The 20,496-nt window shown below is 41.9% G+C and overlaps 1 protein-coding gene across 1 annotated transcript in view; it reads right to left on the bottom strand.

Moving 5' to 3' along the window:
- LOC117501744 (serine/threonine-protein phosphatase 6 regulatory ankyrin repeat subunit A) overlaps positions 1 to 20,496 on the bottom strand; it is a 32,561-nt gene that overhangs the window by 2,403 nt on the left and 9,662 nt on the right. Inside the window, exons 2-27 of the mRNA XM_034160700.1 lie at positions 18,803 to 18,886; positions 15,895 to 15,973; positions 13,993 to 14,063; positions 9,952 to 10,152; positions 9,776 to 9,863; positions 8,811 to 8,953; positions 8,568 to 8,675; positions 8,372 to 8,476; positions 6,972 to 7,050; positions 6,675 to 6,789; positions 6,304 to 6,386; positions 6,163 to 6,226; positions 5,909 to 5,977; positions 5,622 to 5,762; positions 5,361 to 5,472; positions 4,999 to 5,025; positions 4,802 to 4,876; positions 4,452 to 4,653; positions 4,251 to 4,338; positions 4,002 to 4,119; positions 1,392 to 1,605; positions 1,168 to 1,255; positions 999 to 1,082; positions 645 to 793; positions 485 to 567; positions 64 to 146 (exon numbers count right to left, since the gene is read on the bottom strand). Of these exons, the coding sequence (XP_034016591.1) occupies positions 64 to 146; positions 485 to 567; positions 645 to 793; positions 999 to 1,082; positions 1,168 to 1,255; positions 1,392 to 1,605; positions 4,002 to 4,119; positions 4,251 to 4,338; positions 4,452 to 4,653; positions 4,802 to 4,876; positions 4,999 to 5,025; positions 5,361 to 5,472; positions 5,622 to 5,762; positions 5,909 to 5,977; positions 6,163 to 6,226; positions 6,304 to 6,386; positions 6,675 to 6,789; positions 6,972 to 7,050; positions 8,372 to 8,476; positions 8,568 to 8,675; positions 8,811 to 8,953; positions 9,776 to 9,863; positions 9,952 to 10,152; positions 13,993 to 14,063; positions 15,895 to 15,973; positions 18,803 to 18,886 (2,753 nt within the window). The remainder of the gene's footprint in view (positions 1 to 63; positions 147 to 484; positions 568 to 644; positions 794 to 998; positions 1,083 to 1,167; positions 1,256 to 1,391; positions 1,606 to 4,001; positions 4,120 to 4,250; positions 4,339 to 4,451; positions 4,654 to 4,801; positions 4,877 to 4,998; positions 5,026 to 5,360; positions 5,473 to 5,621; positions 5,763 to 5,908; positions 5,978 to 6,162; positions 6,227 to 6,303; positions 6,387 to 6,674; positions 6,790 to 6,971; positions 7,051 to 8,371; positions 8,477 to 8,567; positions 8,676 to 8,810; positions 8,954 to 9,775; positions 9,864 to 9,951; positions 10,153 to 13,992; positions 14,064 to 15,894; positions 15,974 to 18,802; positions 18,887 to 20,496) is intronic.

The raw sequence follows: 20,496 nt of genomic DNA on the forward strand, positions 1-20,496 counted from the left end.
CTTCGATTTCCCCACACACCGTCACTTGTTTGTCTTCACAAACAAACACTGGAGACTACGTACGTCTGCAGCGCAGCATTTGTGCAGTTGATGACGTTCTTGTCGCTGATCTTCTCCAGAATCAACAAGGCACTAGTCTCATGACCCTAAGAGCAGAGTAATGTAATGTTTAGTGAAAAAAGAAATGTAATGATCAGTAAAAGTGGTAACAAATTTAACAAGAGTCATCAGGAGATGATACATCCTCTCGGTCCCCACAAGTCAGTAATACAAAGTGAGGGGATCACCCATGTACACCCTTATGTTAAATATGAATGAAAATGGTCAAATGGTTCTTGAGATATTGTGGTAACAAGCAACAGGCGGAGAGACACTATTATCTGCCCGGTATGAAATATGTGGGGATAATAAATGATCACATTGCGTAAACAGATGTAGCACAAAAAAAAAAAAAAAAAAAAACCTTTAGAGAGAAAACATTTACCTTGCTGCAAGCCAAATGTAAGGCCGTGTTCCTGTCAATATCCTGTAGGGCTAAGTCTGCTTTGGCGCTGCTCACCAACACCTCTGCAACACACAGACAGTGATGGTTCCACTTTAGAGCATTACAGGCCGGAGTCATATCAATCAGGATGTGTACTGACCCACAGCGTTGGTCTGTCCATTGAGAGCAGCCATCATCAGAGGGGTCCTATGTGTGCGCGTGTCGATTACGTTCGCCTGAGCGCCGTGGCCCAGCAGCAGAGAGAGACACTCCAAATGGTCAGAAAATGCTGCAGCATGAAGGGGGGTCCTGCATCGACAGGGTTAATTAAAATTCTTGAATCCTGGCTTCATGAGACAATGCTCACAAAGTCGAAACAAGTCTCCAGGCAATGGGAGCATCAACAGTCTGGGGTCCTCCTTAATAATTCATTAAAACCATTAAAAGCCATTTATATTCTTTTAACTGTTGGAATCAGGACTTTGTGGTAATGTTGTTCAGTTCCAGATCCTACCTGCCCTTGGAGTCAGTGGTGTTGACAACTGCAGCACCAAGAGAGTCAATTAACATCTCAGCCACTCCCTCGTTATCGCTCATACTGAAACACAGAGTTGTGTACCTTCAGAGGAGTTCTGACCCACACACAGACACTCTGGTATATACAGCCGTGCACATGGTCTTACACAGCGCAGTGCAGAGGGCTGAACGAGTTCCCCTTTGTCTGCCTGAACACCTCCTGCTCCAACAACACCTCCACACATGCATCGTATCCTAGAGGGGAGAACAGCATTAGAGGAGGGTTTTTCCTGAAAGAAAGACTGTAAAAATGACAGCGTGGGATATCAAATTGAACGTTCTGACATATTGAGACTCTGCAGAAAGTTGAACATGTTTTTAATCCATGTACCGTTGTAGCAGGCCCAGTGTAGCGGCGTGTAGCCCTGGCTGTCAGTCAGATGAGTGTCAGACACACTGCTGGCCTGCAGCAGGGCGCTTAGGACACCCGCACGGCCACAAGCAGAGGACAGGTGGAGGGGAGAGCGTCCACGAAGGTCCCTCACGCTTACAGTGGCCCCTCGCTGAAGGAGGGCCTCCACACTCTCCTCCTGGCCAGTTACTGCCTGTGTGGAAAACTGCATTTTTACTTATTTATGTCTAAATTAAGTCAACAGAAAATTGTTACTGAAATAATAATAATAATAATAATAACAACAATAAAAGTCAGCCTATTGTCAATTTCTAAACTAGGCGACTTTTGTTGAAAGTCTCTACATAGCTCTCGCTCCCTGATTTTTCACTGCACTACAACAAAGCCCTTAAAGAAGGAAAATGGATTTGCGGTTTTGAGCATATAAATAATATACACATCATGCTGAAATAATTCCATCTGTGTGCTTGTAATAGCTGCTTACACTTGTGAAGGACCTATGGGTTCAACTCAGAGTTGATCTAAATGAAAATCTTTACTGAATGACTAAATATGATTAAAATGTGATGACACTTAAATTGATCATAAATGAATTATCTTCTTCAAAATTAACACTTCTGATAGGCTGTCAGTCTTAAGAAAACTGACTGTATTGGATGTGAATGAGCACACAGAGCGAAATATAAGAAAACCTGCAGAGGCATGAGAACCCTTATGATCAGAGTAACATTCCCAAGTAGACGTGTGGGAGAAGAGGGAACATGACCCAAGTGTGGTTTTTCATCATCTTCATGACTAAAATAAATAATAAATAAGCCAAAATTGTATTCCACACAGCTAATGCATTTAAGGAGATGAAGTATTTATTTAAAAGCAAATAGCCTTTAAAATCCAATAGTTCCCAGCAATTATTTTATTTCCTGTTCAATTCTATTTAATTTCAATTTATTAATTTATATAGCGCCAACTCACGGCAAAGTCACCCCAAGGCGCTTCACACAATTCACAAGAACACAAATTAATCTAAACTCAAAATTAAAAGCAAGAAAAGCACAATAAAAAGATAAAACACAGTAGAATAAAAAGAAATTACAAAGCAAACACAAACAGATTAAATTAATGATAAGACTAAAAAAGTGGGTCTTCAGTCTTGATTTAAAAGTCTCCACCGTGTCAGACTGCCTAATAACAGCAAGTAGATCGTTCCAAAGAGTCGGACCACGGTAGAAGGCTCTATACCCCACAGACTTCTTGTTCATCCTCGGAACACACAGAAGCCCTGCGCCCTGCGAACGCAAGGGCCTCGAAGGTACGTAGGGCTTTACCAAGTCCGCCAGGCAGGAAGGTGCCAGTCCATGAACAAGTTATAAACCAACAATAAAACTTTAAAATCCAATCTGGCAGAAACCGGTAGCCAATGAAGGGATGCCAGAATGGGAGTAATGTGGTCAAACCTTCTACTTTGTGTCAAAAGTCTGGCAGCAGCATTCTGTACCAACTGAAGTCCTCGAATGCTAGACTGCGGCAGGCCAGAAAATAAAGCATTACAATAATCCAGTCTGGAAGAAATAAACGCATGTATCAAAGTCTCAGCATCAGCCATAGACAGGATGGGATGAATCCTCACCACATTTCGCAGATGAAAGAAGGCAGTCATCGTAATGTCTCTAATGTGGGGGCCAAAAGACAGTGTAGGATCGAAAAGTACTCCAAGATTTCTCACTTTGTCCGTATGATGCACAACACACGAACCAAAATTAAGCGCCAACTGGTCAAAATGATGCTGATGTCTGGCTGGACCAAAAACCATCATTTCAGTCTTATCAGAATTCAAGAGCAGGAAATTACTAGACAACCAACTTAGATAGATATAAGGCAATCTTCCAAGGCTTTTAAATGGGCAAGATTACCAGCAGTTACGGGCATGTACAATTGAGTATCATCAGCATAACAATGAAAGGCAATTCCGTAATGCCGCAGAATATGCCCAAGGGGTGCTATATAAAGTGAGAAAAGCAAGGGGCCTAACACAGACCCCCGTGGAACCCCAAATTTCATTTTACCAAGGCCAGAAGTAGTGTTATTATATTTAATCTGTTCTATTAATCTGAACAATGATTTGTTATAACAATTAACAATGATCTCTTGTTGCAGATAATTATACCCTAATGCACAGATGGTTATGAATGTTACACTGAGTTTCTTTCCAAAATCTGGCACACTGTAGCTTCAACACTTGGTTTCATTTTTTTTTTTTTTTTTTTTAAGAATTTGTTAACACTTGATATATGCAACATACTCCTCCACTTATTCCTCCATGTCTTCATTTCACTATTGTGTGGGGTCAAAGGTTGAGTGGTCTGGAGGTTCATCATCTTGCTAGAGGACACGTCTGCTCCCCTACACTTAAGGACTGAACCCACCGACCCTCAGTTAGTAATTAATAATTTCAGGATCAAGTGAGAATTCAGTTGTAACATCCACTGAGACAAAGTTGTCAAGTAAAATTCAAACCGCAGTGTGTTCTACCACGTTCAGGTACGAGTGTGTAATGCAGTCTTTAGTTTATGCTGAGTGTGAGTGCCTCACCCCTCGGTGTAGCGCCGTTCTTCCCCAGCGGTCCTGAACGTTTACACTCGCTCCATGACTGAGCAGTGAGTACACACACTCAGTGTGTCCGTTCAGCACTGACAGCATCAGAGGGGTCCTGCACGCATTGTGTAACGTCATATTAACACAGTCATCTTTGACTAGTTAGTCAAACAAACGACTTGACAGTGTCCACAATAAATCAGTGACTCAACGGTCCATTCTGTTTAAACACACATACACACTCACTGTCCGTTGGCGTCTTGTACGTCCACATTAATGTGTTGATCGTTGATGCTCGTGAGCAGGCGCAGGCACTCTGGGTGGCCATTACTAGCTGTGTGACACACACACACTTGCTGATTTATAACATGAGATGTTAAGGTGACGAGTCCACTCTAGTTTCTGTCAAAATCACTTGCAGCATTTTTAGTTAAAGGACATAAGTACCTGCAGCATGAAGTGCAGTCTTTTTGTGAGTGTAGTCACATGTCATGGGTGAGGCGCCATGGTGAAGCAGCAGGGACACACACTCCTGATGACCTCGTGTGCAAGCCAAGATGAGTGGGGTCCGGCCGTCAGGGCTGCAAACTTCCACATCCAACAGGGAGGACAAAAGGACCTCTAATGTCCCACAGTGTCCATGATAAGCCTAACAGACAAAATAAGTAAATACATGAACAAATACAACAACAACAACAAAAAGAGCTACAGTGTAAAGAACTGGGGCTGGGGCAGACATCTGGATGAGTCATCCAAAACAAACCAGACACACCATCTCCATCTAATGTAGAACTTACAGCTAAGTGGAGTGGACTAACTGGGGCCTGGCTCTCTGAGGCACCTGGGATGTCAGCTCCTGATGTATCCAGTAACTGAAAGACATTTGCAAATCCAGGTAAGCACACATGCCATCTCACTGCTCCGTCCAGCAGGGGGAGCCATTTTCAATGAATAAATACATCTTTTTAAAGTTGAATTGAATTGAAACTCTTACCACATCAAGAGGTGTCTCACTTGCCATCTGAAAGGTAACAGTGTTTTTAATATCGCAGCATACATGTTCACAGATTCTTGGGGTACACGAGAATATCAAAGGACGAGATAATGAAGCAATCTATTTAACCTTATTAATCAGATAAAGGTGCTTTGTTGAAACATTCTATAATAAGAAAGGTCCTTACATATTACAAGAATGCAGGAAAACAGCATTCAATCTAGGACCCCCCCCCCCCCTTACAGTTTCTAAAGTTTTGGGGACACAATTAAACCCCACATTTTCATGGTTTTCAGTTGCTGTATTTGAATTCTATACATGTCACAGTCTCCCATCTCCTCCAAAGTGACTGGAGTACCCACCAACTCCAGGCAGAGAGTGCGCCCATAGGCTGAGGCGTAGTGCACTGCACTGTAACCCTGTTTATCTCGTACTCCTGGATCAGCATCATTCCTTAGCAGGTACTCTACACACCTCAAAAGAACAAAAACAAGGATGTGGATACACTTTTTTTTTTGTTTTTTTTACAGAGTCCCCATCTTAAACTGAAAATGTTTTTCCACTAAAATTATAAATGGTTTCATCTAAATTTTAGAAAAAAAACATTTCAGAGTACAACTTACTTTCCATCAGTGTCGGCAGCAGCTGCATAGTGCAAGGGGCTGCAGCCTCTGTGGTCCACCTCATTGACAATGGCTCCAGATCCCACCAAGGCAAACACACAGTGGTAGTTACAGTTGGCTGATGCATAGTGTAATGGAGCCCTGAAACAGACAGCTTAAATGAGCTAATTTACACTAATTTAGTTTCATATTATGGCCTAACAAACAAACTATTTTACTTTTAGCCCTAGTACAATGTCATTTCCTGCAGAATTGCAAATTTTACTCAGATTAGTCATGAAACTCACCTTCCAAAGTTGTCTTTTCTGTTAAAATCTGCCCCAATGTTCAACAGCAGGTTTAGACACTCCAGGTTCCTGGTGGAGACACAGCTACCACAGTAACAATTTTGCTGACATATTAAAATGCTGTAATGAACAGTGAGGAAAACACCATGTCATTCTATTTCAGCTTTACAATCAACAAAATTGAAGTAATTACAGGAGATCCCACCACCCCCAAGTGTTAGATATTAATGCATTAATCAAAAATAATGACTCACCCTCCTGCTGCAGCAGCATGAAAAAACGTCCTTCCAAAATCATCAGGGGTGTTTATATCAAATCCTGGCCAAAAATGCAATCAGCAGAGGTTATGATGTCAATCAATAACAGTAGCAAGAACCTCGTCATCATAAATATACCTGAGGACAGCAGCTTCCTGCAGCAATCTGAGAAGCCACTAAGAGCTGCCAGGTGGAGCGGGAACATCCCATGAACGCCTCTCCTTCAAATAATGAAGGCAGAGGAAATCAATCACACAGATAGGGCATAGTGTGAGTTAGCTGCTGCATTTCTTTTTTATTTTTACCAATGACTGTCTCACACACACACACACACACACATACATATATAATATATATATATATATATATATATATATATATATATATATATATATATATACACACAAATATACATATACGCATATATACATATACATACATATACGCATATACATGAACAATATGGAAATGCATTTATTGACAAATACAAAACATTAAATCCCTGTTACTGAGTAGTGTTGGCTCCATGTTTGATGAGTGCTGTGATGATGAGTTCACGGCCATAGCGGGCAGCTATATGAAGAGCAGTGTTTCCACTCTTATCTTCACAATCAATCCCTGCGCCTACATGAGCACACACACAGACAGCAGGTTTATTGCCATGTTATCAGTAAGATAAAACTCAAATATCCAGCCTAAATAGAAGCAGACCACTCTGCAGATTGTGCAACATCTCACATATAACCACATATGTACATGTATAATTGGGCATGAATCAGAAAGTGCATACTGTCGGGGCTTCTCACCATTTTGAATGAGTGCCTGAGAGCAGGAGAACCTGCCGTGAGTAGCTGCCATGTGGAGGGGAGTCCTACCATCTTTACTCTACACAGAAAGATGCAAGAATGACAGGCATGGACAAAGTGAGAAAAAATTGCATGAAGTTCGGCTATTCTGTTTCAAAACAAAAAGTCTACAGGTGTATTGATACATGTATTTGTATTGAACTGTACGGTACGCACGTGACGGTTCGGTGCACAGAACTGCACGCAGAATACACGATATGACTACACAGTATGATTATAGACACATGCTTATTTGCTGCTGTAAATCACTGACTTTCCATCTCATTTCCACAGAATGTGTGTCATTCTAGTTTCATGATCTGTGTAGGAGGCGTGGCCAGACCCTCAGCGCAGGAGGGGTGGTCAACCCCTCAGTCAGTCTTGTGTCTGTCTGAAGCAAAACAGGAAAGAGCGAGCCAGCCAGTTCAAGCAAGCAACCAGATTATTCCAATCAGAATCTTCAAAAGTATAAATGGAACAAGTTAATTTCCCTTTTTCTTCAGAAATAAAAGCCTAAAAATGATAGTCTTGTGCTAAATTACTATCCCTGGACGAAATCAGTGCACATTTGAGTTTACACAGAAAATGCCACCAATTTATAAGTTGACATTTTACATAAATTAGTGAAAAATTTCACAGATTTCAAATCTGTGCAGAGTGAGGTTTTATGAGATGCCAGCATTTACGCAAAATTAAAACAAACTTAAAATAGACAAAATATTGAAGGCAGCTCCACACGTTGCCCGACATAGAAACAAACAAGAAAACACAATGCGCTGCACAGCAAATTCATCCCAATGTGAACAACAAACGATGTAATCCAATTCATAACATTTAATTAAAAAAATAAAGTGACATTTGCACTTTGTATCACAGTGCTGAAGTGGCTGACAGCAGCTCTCTGCTTTTCACACATTACAGCTCCCGAACCAAACCGTAACATCAAAACACAAAGATATATTGAACTGTGACATCTGTGTACTGTGACACCCTGCGTATTGATGAACATCTTCACACCCACTGTGGGGTAACTAAACCGTGAACTGTTCTTTTGGAGGGATAGAGAATGCAAAATAAGCAGAAGTCATCAGAGACCCCAGTGGATCATGTATACAGTCAAACATATTTGCTGAGCAGCTTGAAGCCTGGAGGTCCCCTCAGGCTACAAGCTGCAAGGACCCTCCCCGCATATCCATATGGTGTAATGCTGTGCAACACCTCAATCATTTTCGCTCAGTTAACAATGCTATAATTTCAACTTTTCATAGCAGCATTTATTCATTTGCATTTCTGAGCTACGTGAGTGCATGTTTCAGCATACGCATCTGTATGCAAAAGCATAGCTGTTTATATGGAAACACCTTCATGTTGATGTGAGCTCCGTGAGCTAACAGTAGCTCTTGACACAGCGCCCCCTGGCGGGAGGAAGAAGCAAAGTGGAGTGCAGAATAACCCATCTCGTTCACCTAAAGCAAGGTACAAAACATACATTAATTAGTCACATACAGCTGCCCATCAGTGCAACGTTCGTACTACCTTACAGAAACACGTACAAACCTGGCTGACTTTGGCTCCAGCCTTGATGAGTTCACTGACAACTACATCCTGTCCATTGTAACAGGCCAAATGGAGAGAGGTGTTGCCATATGCATTCACCTCATTGATCTACATTGGCCATCAGAGAAACACACAATCTTTATATTTCAGATATCCATCCCATTATAAATACATATATATCTTTCTTGTGTTTTTACTATGTTAAATCCCTGTATTAAATGTTCATTCACAGTGTGTACTCACATGGACACCGAGGCCCAGCAGGTAGTGCACCGTGCTGCTCATGCCACTAGAGGCAGCAGCATGGAGTGGGGTATAACCCTTCTTGTCCTTGCAGTCGACCTCAGCTCCACTGGCTACCAACAACTTCACCACCTCCAGGTGACCTGAAACAAGAGGGGATAGGTGTGTGATGAGTCACATTCAGCTTACATGGAAACAAAAGAGTAAAGCCCCGGTCACAACCCACCGTGCACTTTTTTTCGCCGTACGTTTTCTGCGGATGCCACGGCCACTACATTTTTGTGAAAACGTACGGAGGTAGTAGCAAGAGGATGGAGGGAGTACGTTCAACGCATGTCTCTACGAGTGTAACGATAAAGAGAGTTGACAATAAAGCAGTGTGTGTGTGTGTGTGGGGTCGCTTTTCTTTTTTTATGAGCGGGACCGGAGCGGCAGGTGTTTTTCGGTGTCGGCGATGCATGAGCATGTCCAGCCTGCAACGGTAAGTTGTACGAGTGTTTACTTGCCTCGAAAAGTTACAGCTAGTTAACAGACTGAAGCTGTGGAGTGCGTGTTGCTGACGTTTGGAAATAAAGTCCAAGTTCAAGTGAGAAGCTGCGTCGTGCATGCAAGTCTGTTGGCCTCCATAGTATGTGGTGAGTGCCGTAATTCAAACTGCAGACGTACGGATTTGGCTAATTCAATAGTAATTGAATGAAAATGTGCCGCTTTGAATCCGTACTGAGGCAGTACTCACAACGTGCGTCATCTGTACTGCTGGTGAATCCGCAGCCTGACCGCAGCAAACGTTCTGCATGCACTAAAACCTCTACGGCATGTCTGCGTGTGTCTGCGTGCTCCTAAATTCGTACTGAGGCAGTACTTACGACGTACGGATCTCAAAATTTAGCCCACGTTTTTGCAAGTAGACTGCACGCACGTGCAAGTACGGCGGGTTGTGACCACGGCTTTCGGCAACATCTTACCCATGTAGGCCGCCCAGTGGATGGCTCTCCTGTCCTTCTTGTCAAATGCATTAATGTTGGCTCCTCTGGACAGCAGCAACTTCAGCATCTGACACACAGAAGGAAATTAAAAAAGTGATAACACAAAAGAGAGCAACTATTTGTGTGAAACATTGATAAGAAGAAGTGGTGCCTACTTCTACATGTCCACTGAAGGCAGCGTGGTGTAGGGCAGTACGCCCTGCGCGGTCCAACACGTTGACATTGCTAAGCAATGGGACCAAGGCCTCAGCACAGCGTACGGCCTTGTTGCTTGCTGCTACATGGAGCGGCGTCTGCCAGTTCTTATCCCGGGCGTTAACGTCTGCACTGTGCTTCAGTAACACTGTCACTGCATCCTGGACAGAGAGCATGTGTGAGTTTGCTAGCAGCTTCAGGTAGTTGCATAGTTGGGTTGACTGAAGTCTTTCATTTTCTTAAGGGGTTTCTGACACCAACAGCAGCAGTGTGGCAATACTACACACCTGTGTTAGGTGGTGTCCTACAAGACCAATAGTTTTAGGTATTAAAACAACCACCACTCTGGCATACTCAAAGTGCATTCCTGCGCCAACGCGCAAAAGTCCTCTGTTCTTATTTGAGCTGAAGTTCAAGTAGGACAGCTGCTTGACTAAATTACATGGAAATCAAAAAGATCCTGATCTCCATCTGTCTCAAATCTAACCAACTCTCACTTGACTCAAATGTCTACTTTTACACCAAATTTTATTAAAATCTATGAATGTTGGTTTAACCCTACAATGTCTGACCCAAGAAATTATATCAAAAATGATACATATGGCATTGTAGGGTTAAACATATCCTGCTGACAGACAGACAAACTAGTGCCAGTACCTTTGAAGAGGTCTACAGTGCATCTGGTAAGTATTCACAGCAGTTCTCTTTTTCTACATTTTGTTTACAGCCTTATTCCAGTATGGAGTAAATTCATTTTTCCCCTAAAATTCTACTCACAACACCGCATAATGACATTATTATTTTTTTTTTTTGAAAATTTATTAAAAATACAAAACTAAGAAATCACACATACATAAGCATCAACACCCTTTGCTCAATACTTTGTTGATGCACCTTTGGAAGTAATTACAGCCTCAGGTCTTCTTGAATACTGTATGATGCCACAAGCTTGGTGCACCTATCTTTGGGCAGTTTTACCCATTCCTCCTTGCAGCACCTCTCAAGCTCCATCAGGCTGGATGGGGAATGTCGTGCACAGCCATTTTCAGATCTCTACATAGATGTTCAATCAGATTCAGGTATGGGCTCTGGCTGGGTCACTCAAGGTCATTCACAGAGTTGTCCTGAAGCCACTCCTTTGATATCTTGGCTGTGTGCTTCAGGTCACTGTCCTGCTGAAAGATAAACCATCACCCCAGTCTGATGTCTAGAGCACTCTGGAGTAGGTTTTCATCGAGGATGTCTCTGTATATTGCTGCATTTATCTTTCCCTCAATTCTGACTAGTCTCCCAGTTCCTGCCGCTGAAAAACATCCCCATAGCATGAGGCTACCACCACCATGCTTGACTGTAGGGATAGTTTGGTTTCCACCAAATATGATGCCTGGCATTCACGCCAAAGAGTTCAATCTTTGTCTCAGACCAGAGAATTTTGTTTCTCATGGTCTGAGAGTCCTCCAGGGGCCTTCTGGCAAACTCTAGGCGGGCTGCCATGTGCCTTTTACTAAGGAGTGGCTTCCATCTGGCCATTCTACCATACAGGCCTGATTGATGGATTGCTGCAGAGATGGCTATCCTTCTGGACAAGTCCAATCAACTGAATTTCCCCCAGGTAGACTTCAATTAACCTGTAGAAACAGCTCAACGATGATCAGTGGAAACAGCATGCACCTGAGCTCAATTTTGCGCTTCATGGCAAAGGCTGTAACTACTTATGTACATGTAATTTCTTAGTTACTTTATTTTTAATAAATTTGCAAAAATCTAAAACAAAAAAAAAATAAAATAAAATAAATAAATAAATATATAAAACTTTTTTCCCCCCACATTGTCATTACGGGGGAATTATGTGTAGAATTTTGAGGGAAAAATGAATTTAATCCATTTTGGAATAAGGCTGTAACATAAAAAAATGTAGAAAAAGTGAAGCACTGTGAACACTTTCTGAATGCACTGTACGAGGTCTGTCCAAAAAGTAACGGACCTTTTTATTTTTTTGAATCACGTGTGATTGCATCAGCCAAGCTTGAACCTTCGTGCGCATGCGTGAGTTTTTTCACGCCTGTCGGTTGCGTCATTCGCCTGTGAGCAGGCTTTGTGTGAGCAGTGGTCCACCCCCTCGTCGGATTTTTATTGCGAATAAATGTCTGAACGATTTGGAGCTTTGCTGCATCAGTTTTTTTCCAGAAACTGTGAGAGACCTCCAGGTGGACACCATTCGGAAAATTAATATGGCTTTCAGGGACGATTTTATGGGGACTACACAGATTAAGGAGTGCTCCAGCCGGTTTAAAGACCGCCCACAGCTGCTGAGAGCGCGCCGCGCTCCGAGCGCCGATCGACAGGCTCAAACCCCGCTGAAACAACCAGATCATTTCCAACGTGAAAGCTTTGTGGATCCGGGATGTCGTCTCACTTTCACAAAAAGGCAGAAGGCGTGGACATCAGCACTTTTTCAGCACATTCTACTGTTACATGAGTTTTTTCATGGAAAAAGAAGCGGAGGATTGCACCACCGTGCCGCTCAGGGTGCGGGACAAAACCACCTCCGTGTTGGTCTCACAGGACGGCTTTTAGATGGCTTTCAGACGGCTTCCGGTTGCTTTTCAGTTGTGTGAATATCCGAGAAAGTGAGCATGAGCTGGATATGCCCCAACATGTCCTGTGAGGCTTCATCACGGCGTTGCATAGCGCCATGCGGCTCCACCGCGACGCGCGGAATTCCTCCGCTCCTCTTTCCATGACAAAAACTCCTGTAACAGTGGAATGTGCCGTTCATTTCTAAACTGGACGCTGTCTTGATCCGGTATGTCGTCTGACTAGCACAGGAATTGCAGAAGACATGGACATCAGCACTTTTTCGGCACATTGAGACAGACGTGTGGAGGAATTCCACGTGTCAGGACAGAGCCGCATGGACAAAGCAACGCCGTGATGAAGCCTCACAGGACATGTTGGGGCATGTTCAGCTCATGCTCAATTTCTCGGATATTCACACGACTGAAAAGCAACCGGAAGCCGTCTGAAAGCCGTCCTGTGAGACCAACACAGAGGTGGTTTTGTCCCGCGCCATGAGCGGCATGGTGGGGCAATCCTCCGCTTCTTTTTCCATGAAAACAACTCCTATAACAGTAGAATGTGCCGAAAAAGTGCTGATGTCCATGCCTTCTGCCTTTTTGTGAAAGTCAGACGACGTCCCGGATCCACAAAGCCTTCACGTTGGAAATGATCTGGTTGTTTCAGCGGGGTTTGAGCCCGTCGATTGGCGCTCGGAGTGCGGCGCGCTCTCAGCAGCTGTGGGCAGTCTTTAAACCGGCTGGAGCACTCCTTAATCTGTGTAATCCCCATAAAATTGTCCCTGAAAGCCATATTAATTTTCCGAATGGTTACCACCTGGAGGTCTCTCTCAGTTTCTGGAAAAATTGATGCAGCAAAGCTCCAAAACGTTCAGACATTTATTCGCAATAAAAATCCGACGAGGGGGTGGACCACTGCTCACAGGCGAATGACGCAACCAACAGGCGTGAAAAAACTCACGCATGCGCACGAAGGTTCAAACTTGGCTGATGCAATCACACGTGATTCAAATCCATATGGTTTTTGCAAAAAAATAAAAAGGTCCGATACTTTTTGGACAGACCTCGTATATAAAAATGTAAGCATTCATTGTAACATCTGAAGCGAGTGAATGACTGATTGTGCTTTTACCTTTTTCATGCTAAGTCATTTTAGAACATTTTAATCCCAGCAGTAACAATTCACCTCATATTAGCTGAAATTTGCATATTCAAAATGTTCGGAATTAACTTCAGCTCACCGACTTTCAACACAAGGTTCATGTGAAAGCCCCTTCAGTAGAAGTAGAATCGGTTATTATCAAATTTTGCAAACTTATAATGTCCAGTGGAATTAAGTGAAATGCTTTTCGTTTAACAAATTACGTGATTACAGTGGAGTCGCCACCAAAGTGCACATTAGCATGTGTTTGTGTAACGTGTTACCTCACTGCAAGAAGCAACAGCTCTGTGAAGAGGAGTCAACCACTTGCTGTCTTTGGCATTAACCCTGGCTCCTTGGATGACAGAAGAAGTAATTAAATGTGATAACAGAGAAGCAGCAAGCCAAATAACAATAACACCACCAACAATAATATTGGTAAGGGAAGTAACATCTGAAAGCCAGCAGGCATGAGTATGGCAAAATGGGAAACGAAAATTCTGAAAGCGTTCGGCAGAGGAGAGTTCATTTTTGAATAAATCAGAAATGATAAGTAACAACATTGATTAAGATGGAAAATATGATCTTTTCTAAGGTGTTGAAAACATTTTATCTTTTCAGCCCACATTTTCTCAGTCAAACTACACAATTCAAAGTTATTAATATTTACAGTCAGCAAATCTCAAGGCAGATTCAATGTTTCAGGTTGACTGACTTTCACTTGAGATGGGACAGCACAGCCTGGGGAAAGAAAAGTCATGTCTGTGTTTACTTCTTTTTGGTTTTCTTCGGAGAAGCAAGTGTTTTCAGTCTTACAACAATAACTGCCTTCTTTCTTGACTTCTATTGTTTGTGTTTTTGGTTAGCTAAGTGTTGAAACTGTGCTTTTTTTTTCTACAAAAAAACACTGCTTTCTGTACAGTTACTTGAAAATAACTGAAAACATGGCTTTAAATCATATGTCTTTAACCGTAAAGGCGGATATAACAGGCTGTATAATTGTATCATATATTCATTCTTAGCTAAGTGCTGTAGATTACATGCGTTACTTCATTAATCAACATTTGACCGATCTATTACTTCATTATTTTGTATTCATTTACCTAAATTTATTCTTTATTCCTTTATCAATCTCAGTAACATTTTCAGCTTTCAGTTCGAGTATTTTCATCTTGTCGTTGGTGAGTAAACAGGAAAAGCACGATGATTATTAAGAATGTGGGACTACAGCCATGCTGCCATTACCATGTGGCTTTGTTACGATCATTTAACAGTAATGCCAAGATGAGCACATCCTTTAAATTTCTCACCAAATTTGCTCTGGTCTCAAAAATGATCTTTCAGAATGAAAAACAGTAGGAATTCCACAAATAAAGTGAGAAAAACCTCATGCCTGAAGGCCTTAAAATGTACCTCGAACACACAATGAGATGAACAACATAATTAAATGAACACGAGACAGAAACAGAGAGAGACAGAATAGAAAGCATACAAAAAAACAGTACAAATTTAAAATAAGTTTACATGTCTCATGGGAGGGGTGGCCTGACAGCCAATAGAACCAGGGGGTTAAAAAACTTACGTAAACCTCTTTGGCAATGCTTGGGAGTTAAAATAGCCTTGAAACTGCACCTGTCACTTGCTCTTCACATAACTGAAAGCATCAAGCACACACACACACGCGCACACACACCTTTCGCCTTACGATATGCCAGTACTGTCCCCACCTCTTGCACTTAGCTGATTTCATAGAAAACCAAGCAAAAATTCATAAACCACAAGCAAAGCTACTTGAGAGAGAGAGCGTGTTGAGAAAGTAGAATGAGCAGATACACAGGGGGGAGAAGTGACATGGTAGAGACAGACGAAGAAGTAGGATATTTGAACAGATTCAAAATTTTAAAAAGAGGATATGGATGATTATCTGAGAATCAGGGTCATATTTTTTAAGCATTCTATGAAACAAGACTGAAGAAACAGTAAATTCTGTAAGCCTGAGAAACTTTCTACTTAAGAATTTTGAGCTCAGTAAAGACAAATAACTGGGTATTTAAATGAGCATAGGTGTGCTGTTAGACAAAAAGAAAAAGCTAGTATCACTGCAGTGACAGATGAGTATTAAGTGGATATTAAGGGACGCGACAGCTGAAGAGACTGCAGCTAATAGGTGGGCTTTAGCCTTTTACCTGACAGAATAAGCAGCTCAATGATCTCAGCGTCCCCAAGGTAGGCTGCAGCATGCAGAGGAGTTCGCTTTTCATTGTCCTGACAAAGAAATGAAATTGCACAACCACACAAATTTTAAAGCACTGCTCATTTTTGTAAAATGCAGGCTGTGCACAGTCACATACATACACATGACTAGGGTTGGGTATTGAGAACCGGTTCTTTTCGGGTATCGTTAAGAAATTATTCGATACACCGATATCATTAGTCTTTTTGCTTAACAATTCCCTTATCGGTCCTTCACAGCGGCTGTTGTTTTTGAGGGTGTTTGTCGGGAAAATGATCATTTCTCTACATTGACTACAGACCCTGCAGCGGCTCTGTAATCAACCATTTCTGCAGCACGACTGCACTTTGAAGCATGAACCAATGAAGCAGCACTTCGATCCGCTGGCTCATTGGTTCTTTGATTCGCTGCCAGGGGTCAAAATAATAGTGCATGTGCTAGTTTGTGCACCTATTATTTGAGCAGTGCACGTAAATTTATACTGCACTAGCACTGGTGCAAGTAACTTTATCCAAGTTTTATCAACTTTAAGCAGCAGTAGAATGAACCAATAAAGGAATAAATAAGGGAAAAAAAACAAATTTCCAGTGTGTGTCTTCATCTTCCCTGCGTTTTATGACTCTCACACATGGAGCGAGTTGCTGTGCTCTATTTGCTGTGTTCGTGCGCACACATGTAAACAAAGGAAAAGAAAAGCACTAGCTGCTGCTGCAGTTCCTCTCTCTCTCTGCCATCATTGTGTTAAAAACCAGTCACCATTTGTTTTATTATACATCTGTGTAGTTAAATTATCTTCACGGATGATTAGCTCGCGCGCACGTGTAAAAAAAAAAAAAAAAAAAAAAAAAAAAAACTGGCTGCCACTGCGGTTCCTTTACAGAACCCGGGAGAGGTCACTTAAAGTGATATTTTTTTTTCTGGCCATGATAATTTGTGCGCACGTTTTCCTTTAATTGAGCCCACGAATAAATAAAACGTGCTCTCAAATCAATTAAACGTGCGCACGTTTTCTAGGCCGTGATCATTCGTGCACACGTTTTCCTTTATTTGAGCCCTCGAGTTAATAAAACATGCAGGTTTTCCTTTCGTTCAAAATGAACTCCATAATATGACCTAAATTGTCATCCTCACAACGGGGAGACACTTCGCCCATAGCATCCTTTTTAATGTGCTTAAACTCCAGATGATGCCATGCTGGGCAGCTGGAGTTCTCTGTATATCCTTGTGCGCCCAAACCATGATATACCCTGAACAGATCCATTTCTAATGGGGAAATGTATTACACTGTCTCCTGGTTTGTTGGCTAATAGCAAACATTTATGTGTCAAGACAATATTGAGTGCACGTTTTTCAAATTGTGGCCACGTTTAAGTAGATCGTGCCCTTGTTTTACTCAAACGATGCTTAAAAGGTGCGCACAATATCATAAAACAAGCGCACAATATAATAAAACGTGCTCACATTCTCTCCACATGCATAACATTTTGCGATGACACTTCCAGTGCTCCGTAGTTCCTCTCTCTCTCCCCTCAAACTCTGTCATAAATGTGTTATAAACCAGTCACCATTTGTTTTATTATACATCTGTGTAGTTAATAAATAAAATCTTCATGGACGATTCGTTCACGCACGTGAAAAAAAACTGCCTGCCGCCGCTGCTGCTGCTCTCCCCTCAAATTCTCCCCAGAGAGGAAGAGTCTGACATATCAGAGGAGGAGTTTTAAGGTTGATATAAGACTGACTTTTGGTTGTGCAAGTAACTTTTTTTTGGTGCATGAAATTTTTTTGTTACTAGCACCAGTGCAAGTAGTTTGAAAAAGGTAATTTGACCCCTGGCTGCTCTTCAGAAGTGGCAAGTCCGCTTCTTAAATACGTAAAATAAAAATAAAGTCCGCTCCCCGCTGCTGTGGTGCTGCTGTTCGCTCCAAAAACTGTCATGATTGTGAAATAAAGGACAAGAGAGACATAAGTCCTGCTCACAGGCTGCTATCAGATACAGGACATGTTCACATCTTCAGTCAAACTCCAGACATCTCCACGTCACTACATATTCAGTCCCTGATTGGTCATCGCGGCGCGACGAGATGAAAAAGTTCAGATTTTTGAACTTGGGGAGGAGGGCAACGCGACGTGACGCGATGCAATATCGCGCCATAAACGTGCAAAACGCTCAAAATCGCTTCACTCGCATCGCTTCACTCGCGTCCATCGCGTCGCGCGGTTTGGTGCCAAAACGCGTCCTTACATAGGGATTACATGGCAACCTGTGGCTGCAGTCGCTCGCGTCGCACCCGGTGTGAACGCGGCATAAGACTCAGTAAAATGTTGTTGACATAGAAAACCTATAAAGCCTACTTTTATTACACAGAAAATTTACAAGAGGTATCGATAAGGTAATCGATAAGGAATCGGATCGATAAGCGGAATCGATAATGGTATTGATAAATAAAATCTTATCAATACCCATCCCTAAACATGACTGAATGAAAATACACATACAGTACAAACCCAACTATAACCTATAATCCTGCACTTGCTTGTATGTGTCTGCGTGTGTGTGTGTGTGGGGGGGAGACAGACAAACAAAGAATTAATCTTTTTTGTTTTTTCTTTTAAATTCAACTTCATTCCACCCTGCTCCTCCCTCCCCTCTGCCACATAGTGCAGTACAGAGCTGCTGTAAACAAGTGCCATGTGACTGCATTAGGCTTGTGCCGGTGCTGCTGACTCCTAGATGTGATGACCCAAGCACTATCATCCAACCAGGAGAGGGGGGAGAGAGGAAGAACAACAGCTCTTTCAACCATTCATATAAAAGCTCAATGTCACAAACTTGATTCAAGTAGAATATGACGACTTACCTGAATGTTGACATCTTCTTTCTTGAATATAAGGGAGCGAACCTCATCAGGATCCACATTAAAGATTGCTCTTAACAGAGATGGCTACAGAGACACACACACACACACACAAAAAAGACAAGCTAGTGCTGAGGAGCATGTTGATGTCCAAATCTCACACAAACAGACTATCTATTCTTGGGACAGCTCCTTATGCAACACATACATGTCACCATAGTAAGAGTGTTTGAGCTGATGGAGCAAAGTACATGCAAATACTTGCAGGCACACACACAAATGTGTGAGTGTGAGTGGCTACCGATGTGCTCCATGAACACCTGGTGCACAGACGGTGAGGAGAATGTGAGCAACAATGCAAAAGGTAAATGGAATGTGGATCACACAAATCTTGTCCTCTGCCGAGCTGTTTATTGGAACAGCTTCCAAAAATTTACATGGCAAAGATACAGCACAAGAAGGTTGAACACTTGGGTCAGATTTTGATAGGAATAAGACGTTTTCACAGAGGCCCCATGCAGGGAGAAATCCGGGTAGCACTGCTTCATTATGCTAACATTAGCTCCATGTATATCTGTGTGAAAGTAAACATTTGGTATGGGCATGTAAGCATGGTGCTGCCAGATCCCACCTGGGATCTGTAAACATCACTGCATCATAAACCTTTAAGAGGTAACGAAGGGAAACAAGCAGATGACTGCCAGACTTATTCGCTTTGCTACTGTACACTGATGGAATGAAAGTTACTGGTACAACACAGTTTAAGTGTTAATACTGGTCCAAACATGCAACACATTTGTAGTGAAGTCATATTTTGAGTCATGCTGGATGATTAGAATTAAATCCTCAGAATAAAGTAAACATGAAAATGTCAAAAACGAAAGTAAAACTAAATCAATTTCTTACTACACGTTTTATACAAAGAGGATCCACCTTATTTGTATTAAATTTAGCAAACTGTTTGACATTTCCACAAGTGTTGCATGTTTCGAGCAGAAGCCATACCACATTGCTTTTCTACCTCCATTAGAAAACAAGAGTTTTTATTTGATCACAGAAAGCCCCAATTTATGATTATTAAGAATGCTAACAACAATACACAAGTGACTGCAAAAGGCATCGGCACAAACGTGTGTTAATTTTCAAATGCACTAACAAAATGAACAAGATTCTCTTCTGAATATGCGATGTGGTAAAATAATTAAAGTCTGAAGGGCTTTCACACTTTACAGATTAAAATGATGTGCATTTATACAGGTGCATCTTCTTCATTAAAAGCTCAGATAAATGATTTAATGCCACTAAATGTTGAACAAGCACAAGCATCTCAGACAACAACACTGACTTCCCTCTTCGACCACACCTCCCCAGCACTTCTTCCTGCCACTTCCACATCGAGGAGACTAAAATTCTACTTTGAGCCCTCTTGTGGCTTGGAGGGTCTTGGAAACAGTCTTGGAAAAGTCAGACCTTTGTTCCAGAATTTCTGAAAAGTTACTCCTGGCATCATCTTGAAAGCACAATGCCATGTTTTTGTGCGTTCACTAGTACCGTCTCTTCTTAAACGTGAACAGTTTCACAAGCTGGGACAGATTATATATATATATATCAATCAATCAATCAATTTTTTTATATAGCGCCAAATCACAACAAACAGTTGCCCCAAGGCGCTTTATATTGTAAGGCAAGGCCATACA

This window comes from Thalassophryne amazonica, chromosome 20, assembly GCF_902500255.1.
Source record: "Thalassophryne amazonica chromosome 20, fThaAma1.1, whole genome shotgun sequence".
Classification (NCBI taxonomy): Eukaryota; Metazoa; Chordata; class Actinopteri; order Batrachoidiformes; family Batrachoididae; genus Thalassophryne; species Thalassophryne amazonica.